Raw genomic sequence first — 18,472 nt, 5'->3', positions numbered from 1 at the left:
CATCAAACCAAACTTGCACAGATGCATTATAACGATGTACATGAAAAGGGGTTACGGGAGACTTCAGCAAGGCACATTTTGGCAACTGCAATCAGGGGAATCTGAGGACAGAGCTATAGTATGACAACATTCAGGGACACAACTCAATGCACTTTCCTAAAGCCAATGTTACAACACAACATTGTCACATTTCTGCATGCATAACATAACATAATGGCGAGAACAGGCCATTCAGCCCAGCAATGCTGGCCTTTTCCCTACAACTAAGTGTACCCACTGCTTAGTTTGTCTAAAAGCTAAATAGCATCAAGCACCGTGTTAAGCCTGGACATTTACTGTAATTAAAACATAACTGACCCTTTATAGCTTTGGGGTGGGGGGGGGGGTATTTTTGTAGTTGCTCAATGAATGAGAAGAAGTTAGACAGATTTAATGTCTTCACACAGTTTGCATTGACGATTTCCAAAACTGATAAATGCATTTATCGTACCTGTTGCTAAAGATATTCTTGCATCTCAATATGGCAACCTGGATAAATAAAATGTTTGGATAAAAACTGGCAACTGAACATTCCCCACAGGGCGATGAGTTTTAGTGCGAATGGGAAGAAATAGGCTAATGCAGCAGACACGCTGAGACGTACATTCTGTTCTGTTTCAGCTCTGAATAATGGCATCACATGAGGTAAACACGATTATATTTTTACTTCCTGAAAGGGCTGAGGAAGCAGAACAGTGGGAACCCAGATTTCAGGACACTGCCGTTATTTAAAGCAGGGCGCTCAAACACGGAGGGCTGCAGTCACTCTGCTGGTTTTTGAGATTTCCTTTCAATAAACAGACAAATTAGCAAGTCAAAGACTTAAATGAAGCACTTAAGTACAGGAAAACATCAAAAACCAGCAGGGAGAGTGGCCCTTCAAGATATGAGTGTGAGATCTCTGATTAAAAAATACTGCATGGTTCAATTCAGGTTAATACCAATTGGCTACATCTTTTTTTTTAAATTGCTACATACATTTTTTTTGCCAGTCTACTTAGAGAACATTATTTTCCTGAATCACATCTTTAATAGGAGTACAAAATAGAGATGTTTACTGTGATTGTGATGGGGTCATATGCATGCAATCCATTAAGACCTCAAGCTATGCTGACATGCAGAAAATTGATTCCCAAGGCATGTTTAAGTGTGTCTAAAGGTCTATGATGCCCCGCTACTTCTCCGTAAATGTCTCTTCTTGTGAAATTACATAAATGTCATAGCATGACATTGCTGGTGTTGTTTGGACCATTAAGAACCTGCAGACATTTCTCCTCGCTTACCCACTCCATCTGTCTCAGTAATGTTCAGAACTGTAACTATCCATCCATCCATCCATCCATCCATTATCTTAACCGGCTTATCCTGAACAGGGTCGCAGGGGGGCCTATCCCAGCATACATTGGGCGAAAGGCAGGAATACACCCTGGACACGTCACCAGTCCATCGCAGGGCACACACACCATTCATTCACTCACACACTCACACCTATGGGCAATTTAGACTCTCCAATCAGCCTAACCTGCATGTCTTTGGACTGTGGGAGGAAACCGCAGTACCCGGAGGAAACCCACGGGGAGAACATGCAAACTCCGCACAGAGGCCCTGGCGAACCCAGGACCTCCTTGCTGTGAGGCGGCAGTGCTACCCACTGCACCATCCGTGCCGCCAGAACTGTAACTATTTCTTGCTAAATAATTGCATCAGGATACATGGGTAAATGAACTGGCCAAAATTACAGATGTCTAGATGGCAAGCTGCTTACACAAGATATAAAACTACAGTGTAAGTCAAACATTTAAGTTCACAAAGCTACTGACTTTGTCAGAGTGCATCTTGGTTACCTGCGCCCCCAAAAAAGAAAATGATTAAATGTGGTGTATTGACAGACCTGCACCTTTTTTTCGCCAGCCAAATCTGAGTGATCACGTTTAGCTGCTTGCAAGTACTTGTTCTTATTGATAAATGACCTGGAGTGCAAAGTCTCCTCTGACTGGATTGCAGCTCCAAGCATTACATTTGATGGGGAAGACCTCTCAGTGCCAAAAGATAGCAAAGATTTTCTCACTGTCTCAGTCTCTCTCCCACATTAACGTTCATTCTGGGTGAATTATTCAGCCGCGGGTCCAGTCACCAGCTCCACGAGTATTACTGATTGGCCAATGCCTCCTCATTAATACTGACTCCAAGTCAACTGGCCACTCTATGAAGACTTCTGGTATCAGGACTCACCCAATCAGGAATATCTCTGAAGGAAGCCATAGTTACAATTGGTACATGACAGAATGTGTTCCCCAGAATTCTTCAACTAGATTTGGATTTAAGAATCAGCCAAATATACATCCTATCAGTCCTTAGCTGCCTGCACTGGTGAATCAGCTCTTTAAATCCCCCTCAAACCCCCTGTCTTTCATCCATACACATGAACAAAGTATTGATCGAGCCAAAGATGCATGTTCGTGCATCTCAAACAGTTAACATAATTACATCCCCTCACCCCTGACCTATTTTAATTCATAACAGTTACATTTTTTCTGCTGCCTTCATTTTTTTCACAGGCCTCCCAGTCTTTATGATGCAAAGCCTGCGGAGTTTGGGCAGACAACACGAGAAGAGATGCCCCCTCACATGATGCCTCTGTCTTAATGGGAGGGGCTATATAAAGCACCAACCTGACCTGTTCAGGCACTTGCTCATCTTACATGCTCTGCCACGCTATGCTGCCTGCTAGCGTGTTGCTGCATCTGCCCTGATGCAATCATACAAAGCTGCCTTGCTGCCTGGTTCATTCTGCATGCTAAAGCCATTGCGCTGCCTGGCTCTTTCTGCTGCACTGCTTGTTTTGGAATGCTGCCATTGCCCATATTGCATGCTGTTGCCTTTCTCTTGCTGCGTTTGCTGGAATTATCCTGCTATTCCTAATCCATGCCTTCAAAATATTTACACTCCCACCACTTCTCAAGATCCCCATGAGGGGGGCTTTGTAGCCACTTCCTGTGTCGGCAGGCTGACAACAGGGAGTGAGGAGAGGCAGAGCCGAAGGCAAAGTTTGCATTTATATTAAACCTCAATAAATATTGCTTAATTCATTGTCCATTGTCTGACTGAAATACAAAATCACCGCAAAGTACACACGGCCAATTAGGCCTAGCCTATTTCCATATTGGCACACATGAGAGTAATTTCCAAACAGTGTAGCTTCCATATCAGGCCTACGATGCTGAAGCGTGAGCCTGCTTTGGGCTGCCTGAATGACCCCCCAATGGAAGTGATCACCTGTCGACCTTACCAATACCTCTCACCTAACAGTAAGAATCGATGCAATGGAGAATGCAGTTAAAGGAAATACACACTTCGCTCTCTTTGTGTGTGTTCCTGTCGGGTTAGAGAAGAGCATGGGTACTTTGTTAGCCCTTGCGTGTAATCTTTACATAGATTTCCGACGTCTTCCACTTAGCCATGCATCCAGTCGCAGTGTTCGAACCTGCCTTGTTGAAAGAGTTTCCCCGTCTTTGCAGAAAGGAAAGTGGCAGAAACAGGGAACAATGGAGAGCCATTTAAATCTGCCTGCATGACTAACTAGCACATGGGGATGAAACCTGACAATTCAATGAGGATTATGTGGGTGGAAACACCAAATGTTCTATGAATCAGTGGTTTTGAATAAGACAGCTCATATATAAAGTCTAGCCTATATATAATTTTAAATAGCAATGATTTAAAAAACTGTGAAAAGCCAAATACTGCAATTATTCATATATTCCAGGTGACTATGGAAGTGTATATATTTATATATTGTATATATTTCAAGGGTAGACGTGTGACATTGATGTGTTAATGGAGCTGCGTTCGCAGATATCGAACGTAGGAAATGCGCTGACCTCACGCACAGCGCTGGCTTGCCATTTGAGTGTTAACAGCTGTCACTAGTCTCGGTCCTTTAAATCCTTTAACTATGAACCACACTGACAGCAAAGGAAAACTCAATCACTCTACCTAACTAAACTATTCAGGGGGTTGCATGTCCATGTTAACGTTTAACAACCTTACAGAGACCGACAAGCAGACCACCTGCAACGATGTTACTTGCTTCCCATCTGACTCCATCCCAAGGTTGTCACAAACATTATCTATACTACGATAACCATCGTTTCGAAGTTTTGTTTTACTAGAACTGTATTTTTTAAACATTATTTTGGTTATTCTAGTTGTACTGTATAGGCTTATCAACGGCCTGCATTCCAAAAGACCAAAGACAGTTTGAACGTCAGCATGCATGGATTGTGGCGTTAAAACAGCTTGGAGTTTGGCCAATGAGCAAACTTAACTGTCACGACGTTTCATAAAAGTAAATATGCAAAAGACGAGATGTCATGTTCTGATAAATACGGAGATCGGTTTTACCACGTTTTGTCTTTTTTCTTTTAGCTACTGGAACGCAGCCAGCGCAGTACAGACAGTATAGCCTGTTCGACTCTCGACCACAGCAAGTGCATGAGTTTCGCTCCACCCCAAAACAAAGTTATCAACGTTCGTGGTATTACTGAGCCAAGACAAGTGTGAAGAAATTACTAAATTCGCTAAATTCGCTTTATAAAAGAAAGACAAATTCAGCTTTAATCAAATTAATTGCACGGGGAACTTCCAGTCAGTCCATGACAGCACCCCTCCTGTAAACCTTCCTTATAACTTCGATTCGTTACGAGAAAACATATCGAGGTAAACCATGCTAAATGCATTGGGTGGCTATCAAGCTACAACCTCTATAATTCTGTCAATAGGGTAAATTAAAGCAACTGTCCAACTAATTGTTGTTATTTTGCTGTATCGCATTCAGACCTGTATTTTGCTTGGCATTGCAACTCAGCGAGAATCCAGTTTCGTCCCCGTAGGAATCTGTGAAGATAACTTCTCGTGTCGGTGATACAGGGGAGATTGGACTGGAAACTCCGTCAGACCGCGAGTTCTTCCTCGATAGTGCCAGAATGAAATCCATGCTTATTTTATTTATTTAAAATAGCAAAACTAGATGAATTGAACCTCTGAAGAAAATATAAGAAATGGCCTAGCCGTCCATTACTGAACTGACGCCTGTTTAAGCGAAGACCTGGGAGTGTCATATCAAACAGGAACTCAATAAAAGCCAAGTGTAAAAAAAAAAGGAAAAACCGGCGGCGCGAAAGTAGTGCCTCTGGATTTTGCAAGCTTGAACAAGCGTAACGGCTGAAATGTCGCCTTCAGTTTCCCCATGCACGCAAAGAGCATCAGAATTATAATCCTATATTGTGACACAGAAATTCTAGTAATTTAATTGTTATTGATGCATTGCCTTTAAACTACTGTCCAACATTGAAAGGATCTTCCATATGTATAACCTTTAAATATAACCTTTAGACAGTAAGGGTGTAAAGGTAAAATGTTAAGAAGTTTACACAGTTGTAGCCTATTTAGTTGATTAGAGAATAATAACGTCATTGATTCTTTGAAACTTTTAAAAATGAATATTGTGTTCTGTTTTATAAAGACAGATCATAGCCTAACATGGATGGATCAGCTGAGGGTGTCAATTTGACATTTAAATAGAGCCCTAATGTCCAGTGCCACAGCAGTAATGGCTATTAATCCCCTCTGTTAATGACCAGATATTGATATCCTTGTGTCACCGTCTCTAACGGACCAATTACTAAGCCTTCAACAGAGACTGCTGTGACCAATGGACAGTGCTCAGACATTTCTACAGACTGTCAGAGTGATTGTCTTCATTAAGTAAAGATGTTGTCAGTCAATTTGTAAACACTTGAACATTTAATACGCTACCAAAAACAGCTACAACTAGAGAGACTACTGTAACTAGATGAGAGGTTAATGTATGCATACAAACACTGACTAAAATGATGAACAAATGGTCAGGAATAGTGTATCCCATGCAATGACTGAGAATTATGAGCAGAATCAGGATCTAAGCATCAACAGCAACACATTACCTATATTTCTCATATGGACTGTCTGGAAGCATTGTGGGGCAGTGATGAGCCCTGCTGTCCCAGGTAATAATCCTGGTCAAGCCACTGGTGATTGCTTTCATGTGGGAGCATTGCACTGTGTATAGGACTATATTGGCCATAGAAAGGTACAGCTCCACCATGCTATACAGAAACTGCAATCAGGCTCTCAGGCCTGTGTGAACCAGCTGCATAAGAAGTACATGATTGAAGTACATGGTTTGCTGCAACAGCTGCACAGATCAGACAGTAGAGTGAAAGGAAGAAATATGGATGCATGTATTTAAAAGGATGCACCGACTAATCTTTAACCTCCTGAACTGAAGCAATTTTGCAGAGCTGGGTTGAGCTTAGAGGCAATTTAGCATGAAAATGATGGTTGTAAACACGAGATTCTGGATTGGTTTACAGAGCAGTGAATGCATAGAAATGAAAAAATGAATTAAGAATGAAAATAAAATGAGTCTCCTCTTCAGGCTTCAGCCTTTAGTCTCCTCTTCAGGCATGTAAAATGCATGTTCAATTGGATTCAGATCCGGTGACTGACTTGGCCAGTCAGGGTTTTTCCACTTTTTAGCTGTCAAAAACCCCTTCGTTGCTCTCGCAGGATGTTACGGGTCTTTGTCTTGTTGTATGATGAAGTGCCGTCCAATAAGGCATTTGGTTTTATCTGAGCAGATAAAATATTTCTGTAGCCCGTTCCATTGGCTCAAGCCATAACACCCCCACGCCATGTTTCACAGATGAGGTGCAATACTTTGGAGCAAGGGCATTTCCTTTTTTTCTCCACACTTGGTTAATCACATGTTAATCTTTATGTCATCTGTCCACAAGACGGGTGCTTTTTTAGCAAACTGTAATCTTGCCTTTCTATTCTTCAGGCTTATCAGTGGTGCAGGATAGGTGATGGTTGTGTGCGGTAGACTTTGACACATCTAAACCTGCATCCAGAAAAGTGTTTTTGATCACCATAGAGAGTATTCTCTGGTCATCCACTATAGTGGTCTTCCTGGGTCTACCGGATATTTTGACTTAATTGAGTTTACCAGTTGTTTATGGTCTTGTTAATAATGAACCAAACTGTTGACTAGGGTATGCCCAGAGTTTTTGCAATGTTCCTGATTGACTGATTTTCATTTCTGAGCCTTATGACAGCCAGCTTAATTGCATTGACACTGCTGTCTTCCTCATGTTGTCTAACCCCAACAACAATCTCCAAAGGCAATTGCAAAGACTAGACATCAACAGCTCTCTTCTGCATTCACTAACAACACAAATTAATACACCTGCCTAACAAAACACATAATTGAAGTCAATTCAGCAAATACTGGCAGTACCTTAAAATGGGGGGACCATGTGCAAAGGTTCATTTCGAAACAATTTGTCCGATATGGATGAACATACCCTCAAATGAAAGCTGACAGTCTGCATTTCAACCTCATTGTCACTGTATCCTTTCAAACTCAGACTGCTAGAGTATAGAACCAAAATACAAAAAAAATATGTCACTGACATTATGGTGTTTATTGTATATACTGCTTCATGAACCAATCCAGAATTGGTTAAGAACAGGGTTTTTAAAAAAAGAAAAATATACATTTAATTAAGGCTTTCATAAAGCAGTTAATAGAGCAGCAAATGCCTTGAAAAAAAAAAACAAGACCAGTGAAATATTTTCAATCAGTGAAATATTTTCCTAACAAAGTGTGCTAGGACAGGGCAAATACATGTGGAATATCTGCACAAGACTAGGGCAAAAATGTAAACTCAAGGCTTATGCAGAGTTGTGAGTCAGACACTCTTGATACAAAAATAGTATCTTATAGTCTCTAATTAACCTTGTATTTTCTCTGTTCATTTACCGTCTGTCTAACTGAAGAATAATATGTTTTTTCCCAAGTTGATCCAAATCCGGAGCACATGTTGTGCCCCATCTGCTGGTGGATTCTGAATATTACCGCTATGCACCTGGCAAGCAATCAAAACACAGTGTCATCCTTTGATTTCCACATTTGAGCAATACACATTTAACACACTTAAACAAATGGAAACATATAAGGTCAAATAGGTCTGTGCCAATAAATCTGCCACAATCAGTCAGCAGCATAATCAACTACACATTCAGAGGAGACATAAGATGTAAACAGCCTGTCACTATATCCCACACAGAACAGAGGCTCGCTTTTGCAGAATGGTAGAGAGGGATAATAATTAATAATAATAATACCTTTCATTTGTGAAGCGTTTTTCCCAAGCTCAAAGTGCTATACAGTACAAAAATAAAAACATAAATGAAACAAAAGAAGTACATTAAAAAAATACAAGAAGCAACACAAATAGCAAAAAAAGAGAGCAAGCAATAAAAACCATGGTTACCAGGAACCTGAAGACAGGATAATAACCCCCAACGACCAGAGAAATAACACGCTGTGTGTGTGTCCAAGGCTTTCCTAAACAGGTTTTTAACGGTGTGTTAAAAGACTGCATGGATTTAGAAGTCCTAATGCACTCAGGAAGGTCATTCCAGAGCATGGGCGTGGCAGCACTAAAGGCCCTGTCACCCATAGAATGGAGTTTGGTGGGGGTACCGCGGGTGTGCTGTTAAAACAAGCAACAGCAGGCCCCTCCCTTTCCCCAAACTCTCTTCTCTGTGACCTTGAGCGTGAGCCTCCTGTAGAGAAGCCGGCCAAAAGGGGCAGTGTTTGCTCTCGGACGGGCACAGAGCCACCACCTGAGCCTCGATAAACAGCAACACCCCACGTCCTCTAGAATGCACCCTGCCTGCCTGTCACAGAATCTTTAATCAGCTCTCGGCAGGGCGTGTTAGGTAGAGTGAGAAATTGCTTAAAGGGGTGTACCTGACTGGAGCACATATGCAAATTGCAACTGTATACCCAGTGGCCCAGATCTATTCCAAAACAAGCCGGAGGTGTTTAGCTACCGTTCTCACTGCAGTGCAAAACAGGCTGTGGCATTGCCCAGGGAGGGAGTGTTTTGGCTGGTAGGGTAACCCCCACCTCCTTGCTTGGCAGTGACTCATGGTTGATTGGGTGCCTGCGGTCTGTCAGCAACAGCTGCATGCTCCTGCAGTGCAGTGACTGCACAGTTCATCTGCTGGACTGCAGAGTCAGAAGAAGCAGTCAGCTGGCTGTATGAGGCTTGGCAGACACGCGTACTAGTGTGTGCCATCCTGGACCGCATGTGCAGTAGGACTGATGGAGGATGGGAGTAGAAATCTAAATCCAAACTCCAAATGGTATTTGGGCCGGAAAAAATAACAATAAAGGTAAATGAAGTAATTATATTTCCAAACCTCCCATACATTGTGGAGGGAAATTAGTTTAAATGACATTATCAGCCAACAGCCAACATTCACAAAGCCAATGGGTCACATTGACTATTTGCAACACAGGTTATAAAGTCAATGTTTGAGCTGCAAATTGCCAGCATGCTGCACAACTCGGTGCTCTAGCCTTGCAGCGATCAATCCACCAATAAAGGGAGGAGAAATCTGCTCATTTCATTCGTCACCTTCTTCCTAGTTGCCAACTGCTTTTTCATAATCAATACCACTAAACCTGTCCTCTGCATCATATTCCGGGGACAAATCAATTGAATTGGTCAAGTACAATACAGAGTGTGACACATAATGATACCTATTTAAGGTACATTTGCAGGGTTAGCACACTACTACCACTACTACTACATATTTTCCTGACCTTGGACACTTCTCCTACCATTTCCAAGGGCAAGGTAAAAGAATGCAGAGTGAAAACAGCCTATGACATCCACCTACGATTAAACACCCATTTGAGAAGCAATGGGCCTGTCAAACCCTAGATAAATCAATGTAAGGGTTCCGGTGTTTAAGCCATCAGCAGTCACCATGGCATAAGCATCTCTGGCTTGTTGAGCACCTTTCCGATTGGCTGAAAACAGTGCTTGTCTCATCTGGTTGCAAACAGAAGCCAGCTATGTTCCATATGCTCTCTCTCTCTCTCTCTCTCTCTCTCTCTCTCTCTCTCTCTCTCTCTCTCTCTCTCTCTCTCTCTCTCTCTCTCTCTCTCTCTCTCTCTCTCTCTCTCTCTCTCTCTCTCTCTCTCTCTCTCTCTCTCTCTCTCTCTCTCTCTCTCTCACACACACACACACACACACACGTGAATATGATAAAATCAGTAAATTTCACATTTACTTCAGCCATTTCATCTGTTATGAAATATCAAATTATCAAATTGGTATTGCCTAAACACAGCCAGTAAAACCTGTTCAGCCAAGCCGATGCACCTGAAACAAACAATGAAGCATGGCAGGCATAATCATTTCAAGGTATGCTGCTTTCAGCTTTCCTATCAATTAAGTTAAATAAGTGGACTGGGAACAGTGCCATTGGTGAAGTGTAATCAAGGCGGCACACATTAATGTTTATTATGTACAAATGAAAATTTAATCAGAATTACTAATGGAGGCTTGCCAGAGGGTGACAAAGCCAGGCTGCATCTCACAGCCATGTGAAGTTGTTTGTTTTCCCTCCAGGCAGTTTAGTTGACTCAATAGTTACTTTCCTCTGATGCCGAGCTGAGGCCACTATTCTCTTTTGTAGTTTGTCAATAAATGTGAAAAACGAAGATGACAAATCATTGTCATCTGGCTGTTGCAGAGGTGTGTGAATAATGAGACACATTACATGAATTTCTAAATTAAGATTATGAAAACATTTCAATGTGAGAGGATGGACCAGCACCTGAACAGGGAATGAATAGGTAGCATTCTATGGCTGAAAGTGAATTTGACTGAGTGATCTTCTGTACTGATATGGAAATAGGCACTTTTACCTTTTGACCTCAGCAGTTGTCACGCGTGTAGTGGGTGCAGCTCAGTGAGTTCACTGGTGAAGCGCAGTGAGGCTCAGTAAAGCAAAGCCCTTGTAGCAGGTTACCGTGATACTTGCAGGTGCTACAAACCTCAAATTTAAAATAATGTTGTTGCCCTTTTCTAGGGGAAATTTCACCTCTAGCTGACTGGTAACACATTGGTCAATGGAATCTTTGGATGAGTGACAGGCTGGGGCTCTAATCTCACTTCGAACTCAGGCAAAATTTCTTGGCTGTTATTTGTGCGTTCACTAAAATTAGGCAAAGTAGGGCCACGCTCAGAACTTCAGTATCACCGGTGTCCCACTCCCGACAAAAACTAGTCTTTTAAAGCCCATCTCCTGTTGTTAGGCAATACTTCCCTTTTTTTTACACTAAGAAGATTATGAGACCAAATATTTGCCTGTTTATCTCGAGAAAATAATAGAAAATATTTTTCTCTCCAGTCGGCACTATGCTGGTTTGGACGTGAAAGCTCAGCAGCACAATGTAAGCACAGGACAGAAGGGACGGCGGGTATTCCCCCAGCGCGACGGCAATTAACTAGCATGCGTGCAACGAGCGGGGGGCCGCACCTAAACCACCGGCTGCTTGATTCTTCCAGGAGAACAAGCGGGGGAGGGGGGGGGGTTGACATGAAGTCAATAGCTCGGCAGAACACCCGCACACTAATTCCAGTCACCGGCCCGGCTTCTCCGCACAGGAAGGGCCGCGTGAGTGATCGCCCTGTCACGTCCCGCGGTTCGATGTCAGGAGCTCCGGCCGTTTTCTCTGTCAGGCCATCTACAAAATAACACCTCTTTTTACCGTCCGTGGGCGTCTTGATTTCTTAGCTGGCCTAAGGGGGGGGGGGGGGGGGGGGGGGGTTGAACAGGGGTGGACTGCAGAAAAGCACTAATGGCTGTTTGGTGCTAATGGCCATTGGCCTTTTCCAGCAGCTATTTATACACGGTATGCATTTCCTTGTGATGGAACATCACTTGTGAGATTGCAATCGTTAGCATCCAGGGACAACCCGGTGAGGATGCCTTCCTGAGAGTCGCCATTAGGGGAGCCTGACGGGCCAGTGTGACATTCAAACATGCGTGATCAAGCAGACATCAAACACACACCCCCAGGGTGGAGGCACCAACACAGAACAGTGACAGGACGCTTCTTTTACACGAGTGAAGATGCTGTCAGACAATCAATTTCCTCAGTGCCCCCCCCCCCCCCCAATTCAAACACTATCAAGGGGGCCTACAAACATAAGCCACCAAGTATAAGTGTGAACATTCTTCTGAAAATTGCCTAAGGCAGATGTGACCGGGGAAATCATTTCCCTAACCAGAGCTACAGGAAAACAAATGAAAATCAGCAGTATATAACAGCCTGATCCCTGCAGATGTACTACAAAGGCAGAGCCATACAGTAAGATGTTGTAAAAACAGGGTATGCTGTATACAGTCCTTGGGAATTGGGGTTGTGTACAGCTCAACTGGAAAGAGCAGACAGTAAATAACAGAGCTGTTACTTTTTCCCACTATGTTTGCTATTTTTTTCTACTTCCAGTCTCCTCGTGAGACGACAGAGCAGCTGTTGGAAGTTTACCCAGAATTCATTGCCCGTGATAATGTATCTTCACCGTCTTTCCTCGTCTCTCTCCAGGGCACCCCGGTAACAAGCTGTCTCCTGGAGGTTGCTGTGACGCACAGGGGAGCACGGGCTAGGATTGGTCAGCACTATTTGCTGCCGGGCAGCGCTGACTTCTTAGTAGTTAAGTGCAGAGCAGTGGGGGAGGGTTAAAGGAGAAGGTGACGATGGTGACCGGGGGGGGGGGGGGGGGGGGGGGGTTCAAGGTAAGAGGACAACAGGTATTCTACATATTGTACAGAAAGGCTGAAGAAACAAAAGAAGGCTGTTATTCAGAGAACAGGACAGAGCTGGAACATGACATACAGTACCTGCAACATACCTCATTATGTCTACCCTCATGAAGTGTGAAAGAAATCTTCTCACGGGAAGCACTGTGTCTAAAAGCTTCAGCGGTGTTTACTGGCTTCTTCAAAAATGTCTTATGTGAGAAACTGGAGCTATTTGACAGTATTTTCCTTGTTTTACTTGGATTAGATGCTGAATTTGAGAGAATTCATAAAGATAATCCAAGAGCTGACCTTGAAAGAGCAAGAGGTTTAACAGATGACTTTCTAATGGAATTCTATAACTTAAAGCTGATGCTTGAAACTACTGTAAATGCTGTAAATGAATACTGCAATCATCAACAATTAATTAGTCAAGAGCTCTCAAAGCCAACATTTAGTAGGACATGCCGTTTATGTAATGATGTGTACATACCTAACAACATTTATTGTTTATTCATGTACTCTAGCTTTACCATAATCTTTGCTATGCAAGGATTTAGCCATTTGTACAGTTATCCTGCAGGGAAGATTATTTTTTCCCCGCAATAAAGTGAATCAATGCACAGGCTAGCTGATGTTGGAGAGCTGCTTCCTCCTTTTAAAAGATACACATAGGGTCTAATCAATTCCTCCAATAGAATGGTCTGGATGCTTTCCAAACCTAGAGGAGGTTGCAGCCTTGACAGTTTTTATCAAAAGCTTTTGGAGGACAGTATATCAGTGCAATTCTAAACTATATTATTCACTTCTGCCTTGTCTTATATTGACAGATATTATTACGACGAATAGTATATGTCCAACGTATCTGTATGAAATACTAATCTATGCACTATATATTGTGAAAATGTTTCAGCGGCACAAATATTATTGCATGTATGTATTGCAATGCATTTTCAGGTTCAAATTTAAGAAGTTATTCAGGGGGGCATTTGGCTGTCCTATCCGGGGGTGGTAGGTTCATTCCTTTAATTCAGGGATGTATGATAACTTTCATCCATTCAATAAATCCATGGAAACGCAGTATCACACATGTCACAAGTGACAGTGTGAATAGTGTGAGGAAAACTGCAAAGAAAATAAAAACGGCAAAGAAATACTATAGATGGAAAATGTGCTAAATATACTCAATAGATCCCAATGCCAGCCAGTTAATTAGCATTCCAGACAATTACTGCATGACATTAAGTAGTCCCTCAGTGTTGTGGCAGAGGAAGCCACTGGGTGTGAACTGGGCCATCATTTTAAAAACACTAGTTCAAAAGTCAGTGCACAATAACATAATCGTTGGCATACTGAAGGAGACAGTTTTAAGCTAGTTTAATTTTTCTGAACCTACAGACTTTCAGACACTTCATTCATGACTACACCACACATCTGTACAGAGGTGCCATGTTGGTAGGTAATTTGGGTCAACTATTATCACTGCATGAACAAACAAAAAAATATATACATATATTTTCTTTCAGTGGTTTCTAATACCCTGTTTTTGCTCTCTTGCCTGAATGGGCAAGAATACTCCGTGTTGGAAATACGAATGTGTACTGCCAGTGAAGGAAGCTACAGTAATTCACATCGCACAAAAAGTGATTTTTGGCAGCCTGTGATTGGTTGATGGATTGATTGAAGCATTCTACCGGAGTCTCTTCAAAGAAACACCCTGGAGTCCATCACATGCCCTTGTTTTATTTATAGCATTGTTTTTAAGAACAGCACAAATGTGGATGGAGCAGTGGGTGGGAAGAATGAGTTTCTCATTAAATTTTAAAATTCCTCTGAAAAAAATAAAAATTAAATAAATAAATGCAGGCACATTTAATTAAAGGAAAAAAAGTACAAAATGCCCTCACACATTCAACTGAATTCATCCTGTCCATTTATGAAGAGCACTCAGCAATGCAATTTACATGCATTGCGGTTTGGCCATTACACCAAATGGCAAGTGTATTTTTCAAGGCAGTGCTTCTTTTTATTACTGAAATAGCATTTCCCTGTTTCAGACTGAAATATAGAATTATTGTGAAGCACTGCTTGGCCACAGCACTGTACATCTATTCTTTAAAGATATAAGTGTAATGGTTTGCAATGCACTCAGCCTAGTATAATCTGGGCAGCAATGGTAAACGGATATCTTATTACAGAAACCTACCCTTGCAGTGTTGTTTTTTGCCCTTATATACTATTTAAGCCTTATTTAGTCTGTCAGCCCAAATCAAACAAATCCTTGACAGGAAGCTTTGGAAGTCCTCACTGATAACATTGTCAATGTGTACAAACGTGATTTCCAGAGCTTAGTTAATATGAGCAGACAATTTAAGTTGGGTGAATCTAAAACCCCCAGCAAAACCATAAAAAGCCACAGAACTAATCCAAAAGTTAATCAACCTAGAGCTAAGCAATATACTTTCCATTAGCGTGAAGGTGCAAGAGAATACGTAGAAAAAAGAGAATAATAATAATATAACATTATGCATAAGCGTTTCAGATTGATTGGTCTAGGGGGGAAACCATGCTGGGAACTAGTGCTTTGAATATGGATGAGACCGGGGCTACTTTCCCTGTGGAAATCTCAGGTATGGGTGTACTGTATGCATGCGTGAGAAATCCTCCCCTGAGGGGAATAGGCATGCGGTTGACTCTGAAGCCTCGCGATTGGTGACAGGTCTCCGTCCGCCATGCCCAGGTGTCGTCTCGGCCCGGGCGCACGCGTTGCTCTTGGCAACAGAGACACGGCAGGATCCGTTCCGGCAGCCGCGAAGACGAGACGACCGTAAAACGAACCTGCGTTCCGCACCCCGCTGAGAATAGCCTGTCTAAAGCGGCCGGTGCGGATGTGTACCTGAGCCTCCGGTCATTATATTTGACATTGCTGGGGTTGTTGGCTGTCTGTGTGTTTCCTTAAACGTCCCCAGCAGCCCGCTTTGATTACCCACGACTGCATCTTTTCCTCCAGGTAACAGGCTCCCTCTTAAGCGTCGACCGTGATATCATATGCAGCGCCCATACACATGTCTGCATCCACACAGCCCAGAGCACAAATCAGAAAAGGGAGAAAACATTGAGAATGAGAAGAAGCTTTTTTCTTTTGCAGCTGGGGGCTTTGTAGATGGGCAGAGGAAAGCTCCCTAAAGCTCATATCAGAATAATTTCAGATCTTTTTCCACTGTGACCATTAGGGATTCATCTAAAACCATGTATCGACCATATTTAGAAATGCACAGATAATGTGTTGTGCAGACAGTTTCTTTCCTTTTGGAGTTGACTAATGAAAATGGGGTTGACAGTTAATTGCCCCCCCATTCTGAAAAGAGATGCAGGTACAATATAGCACCTATTGTCTTTGCACCCCCCTTGTCTCCATTAGACCCTTGTGATTAGACCTCAGTGTGTGGGGGAAGGGAAGATAATCCACATGGCATTTCCAATGTCTCTATTACAGTGGTGACAGCTCTATTACCAATGTGTCAGGATGTAACCAGACCACCACTCATTTGGGTACAGCTGTTGTATCCTCGAGCAAGGCAGGTGAAAAAAAAAATCTGCAAAATGATGAAACGAAAAATAAAATAAGAAAAATCGAGGATCAAGGTGTCCACTATGCAAATAAGCATAGTAACAGACAGTATGTCTGTAAGAACAAAACTTTCCATTCCTGAACTGTTGTTCAACTCACATAGGGAAAGCTTGAAAAGGAAGCAAGGATCGTGTTGTGCCTGCAGTGAGAGCCCTAACTGTTGCCGACCGGTATTATTTGCTCCTGGCTGAGTGAGATTGCCAGATGTGGCTCTAAAGAAGAATAAAATCCCCTGGCTTTGGTCCAACACTGTGTACAAGCCGCCTGTCACAGAAAACATGGCAAACAAAGACAGGGATACCACCTGCTTTCTATTTTTCTGCTTTCCATCTATTGGACTGCTTTCTGATAATTCATATAAAAAAGTCCTGCTCATGAATGTAAATGAGAAAATCCCATCTGTGAAGCACTAGAACACTCTTCTTTACGTCTTCTTTACCTGCATTCCCCCAGGTAAATATACTCATATAATAAAGATGGGCACAGCAATTTACTGCCAACCACATACTGTACAGACTCAAGATGTCACTCGGATATGTAACATTATTCTTTGTCAATGGCTTTCATCCTTACTTATAGGCAAAAGGCAATCATCGCACAGTAAGCTACAGGGAAGTAAAACATTTAGAAAGAATGGACATAAAAGGAATATTAATGGAACATCGCCAGCTTAGATCCGCTCATCCCGAATCCACAGGGTCCCGTAATATCCCTCCAGGAACAAATGCATTTCCCCGGAGAACATCCACACGGTCCTGTCTCAGTCAGTAATCCACCGCGCTCCTGCTCTCTATGGACTGCTCTACATTCTATTCCCAGCAGCCAGTGTCTGCGCATCCTGTTAGGCCTTCAGTGAATGGAGATGGACACGAACGCTTCCTCATTGCCACTGGCATACCACTGCATAGACACTGACCTCATCACAACGCCTGGTCTATGTACAAATCCATCGAGATATCTATGCACCAAAAAGGTACATAAGGATTAAACACATCAGAACTTTGATGTGACTAAAGTGACTTATTTGTTATTTGGTGTGAGAGGCCACCATTCCTGCATTTATGTCATGTCATGTCATGCGTAGTGGTTAAGGTACATGACTGGGACCCGCAAAGTTGGTGGTTCAATCCCCGGTGTAGCCACAATAAGATCTGCACAGCTGTTGGGCCCTTGAGCAAGGCCCTTAAACCTGTATTGCTCCAGGGGAGGATTGTCTCCTGCTTGGTCTAATCAACTGTATGTCGCTTTGGATAAAAGCGTCAGCCGAATGTCATGTAATGTAATGATTCACAAAAAATGTGTATTGAACATGGTACTGTATATCATACTTTTATTGCTTCTGTGAAAGACCCTTAATATAAAGTGGCTACAATGTGCATATTAAAGATTGAAAGAATATTTCAGTTCATTCCAAAACATATTGGAACAATATGAAATGGAGAGTGCATTGAAACACTACACTACTCCGCACAGAAAACCTGCAAACCACTGCACACTGAGCCAGAAAAATGGAGACTTTGGCAGAAGCGACTGTATTTGGGCACGTCGGAATGGCCAGGTGGATGCGCTGCCGTGCCGACACAGGACTGGTGCCAGTATTATGCCATCCTCACGCCTGTAGGCAGGCTCTGCTCCATCCTGCATGTCCTGCATCCTGCTCAGAGAGCAGAAAGTAAAAAAAGGCTGCCAAAAAAAAGTTACTTTTATTAACTTGACTTGGCACCTGATAGTCTAGAGAAATCGCTATTGTAATACAGTAGGTGGGGAGTAACCTGCTGAATGAAGCCCCCCCCCCCCCCCCCCCCCGTCCTTGGGTGATGCTAATGCTAACTACTGTATGTCATTCCAGCTGGCCCGGCTTCTCTTAGAGTCACTGTGAGACGGAAGTTGGACCAGCTCTAGCTTCCGCAATATGGCGTATACACAAGTGAAACAAATCTTTCCGGGGGAATTTTCGAAGGCCATGGTGGTGGATTTGACTGACGTCAAATGAGGAGGGGGAAGAATGTGCCCCACTGCATGACAGGACACTGACTGGAGGGGAACGGAAAATTAACAAACATTTGATTGACACACTGGTACTCGATG

At 42.7% G+C, this 18,472-nt stretch overlaps 1 protein-coding gene across 3 annotated transcripts in view; it reads right to left on the bottom strand.

Annotated features, from left to right (window-relative positions):
- Positions 1 to 18,472, bottom strand: part of LOC133136577 (oxidation resistance protein 1-like) — a 113,990-nt gene that overhangs the window by 43,900 nt on the left and 51,618 nt on the right. Inside the window, exon 1 of one of the 3 annotated variants that reach the window (XM_061254200.1) lies at positions 4,879 to 5,140. The exons of the other annotated variants lie outside the window; for them this stretch is intronic. Within the exon in view, the coding sequence (XP_061110184.1) occupies positions 4,879 to 5,035 (157 nt within the window). The 5' untranslated portion in view covers positions 5,036 to 5,140. Of the gene's footprint in view, positions 1 to 4,878; positions 5,141 to 18,472 lie in introns of those variants that run through there. 3 annotated transcript variants of the gene reach the window in all.

This window comes from Conger conger, chromosome 9 (assembly GCF_963514075.1).
Source record: "Conger conger chromosome 9, fConCon1.1, whole genome shotgun sequence".
Lineage (NCBI taxonomy): Eukaryota > Metazoa > Chordata > Actinopteri > Anguilliformes > Congridae > Conger > Conger conger.
Note: the sequence above shows the minus strand (reverse complement) of the source record. Positions and strands in the feature narration are given on the sequence as shown.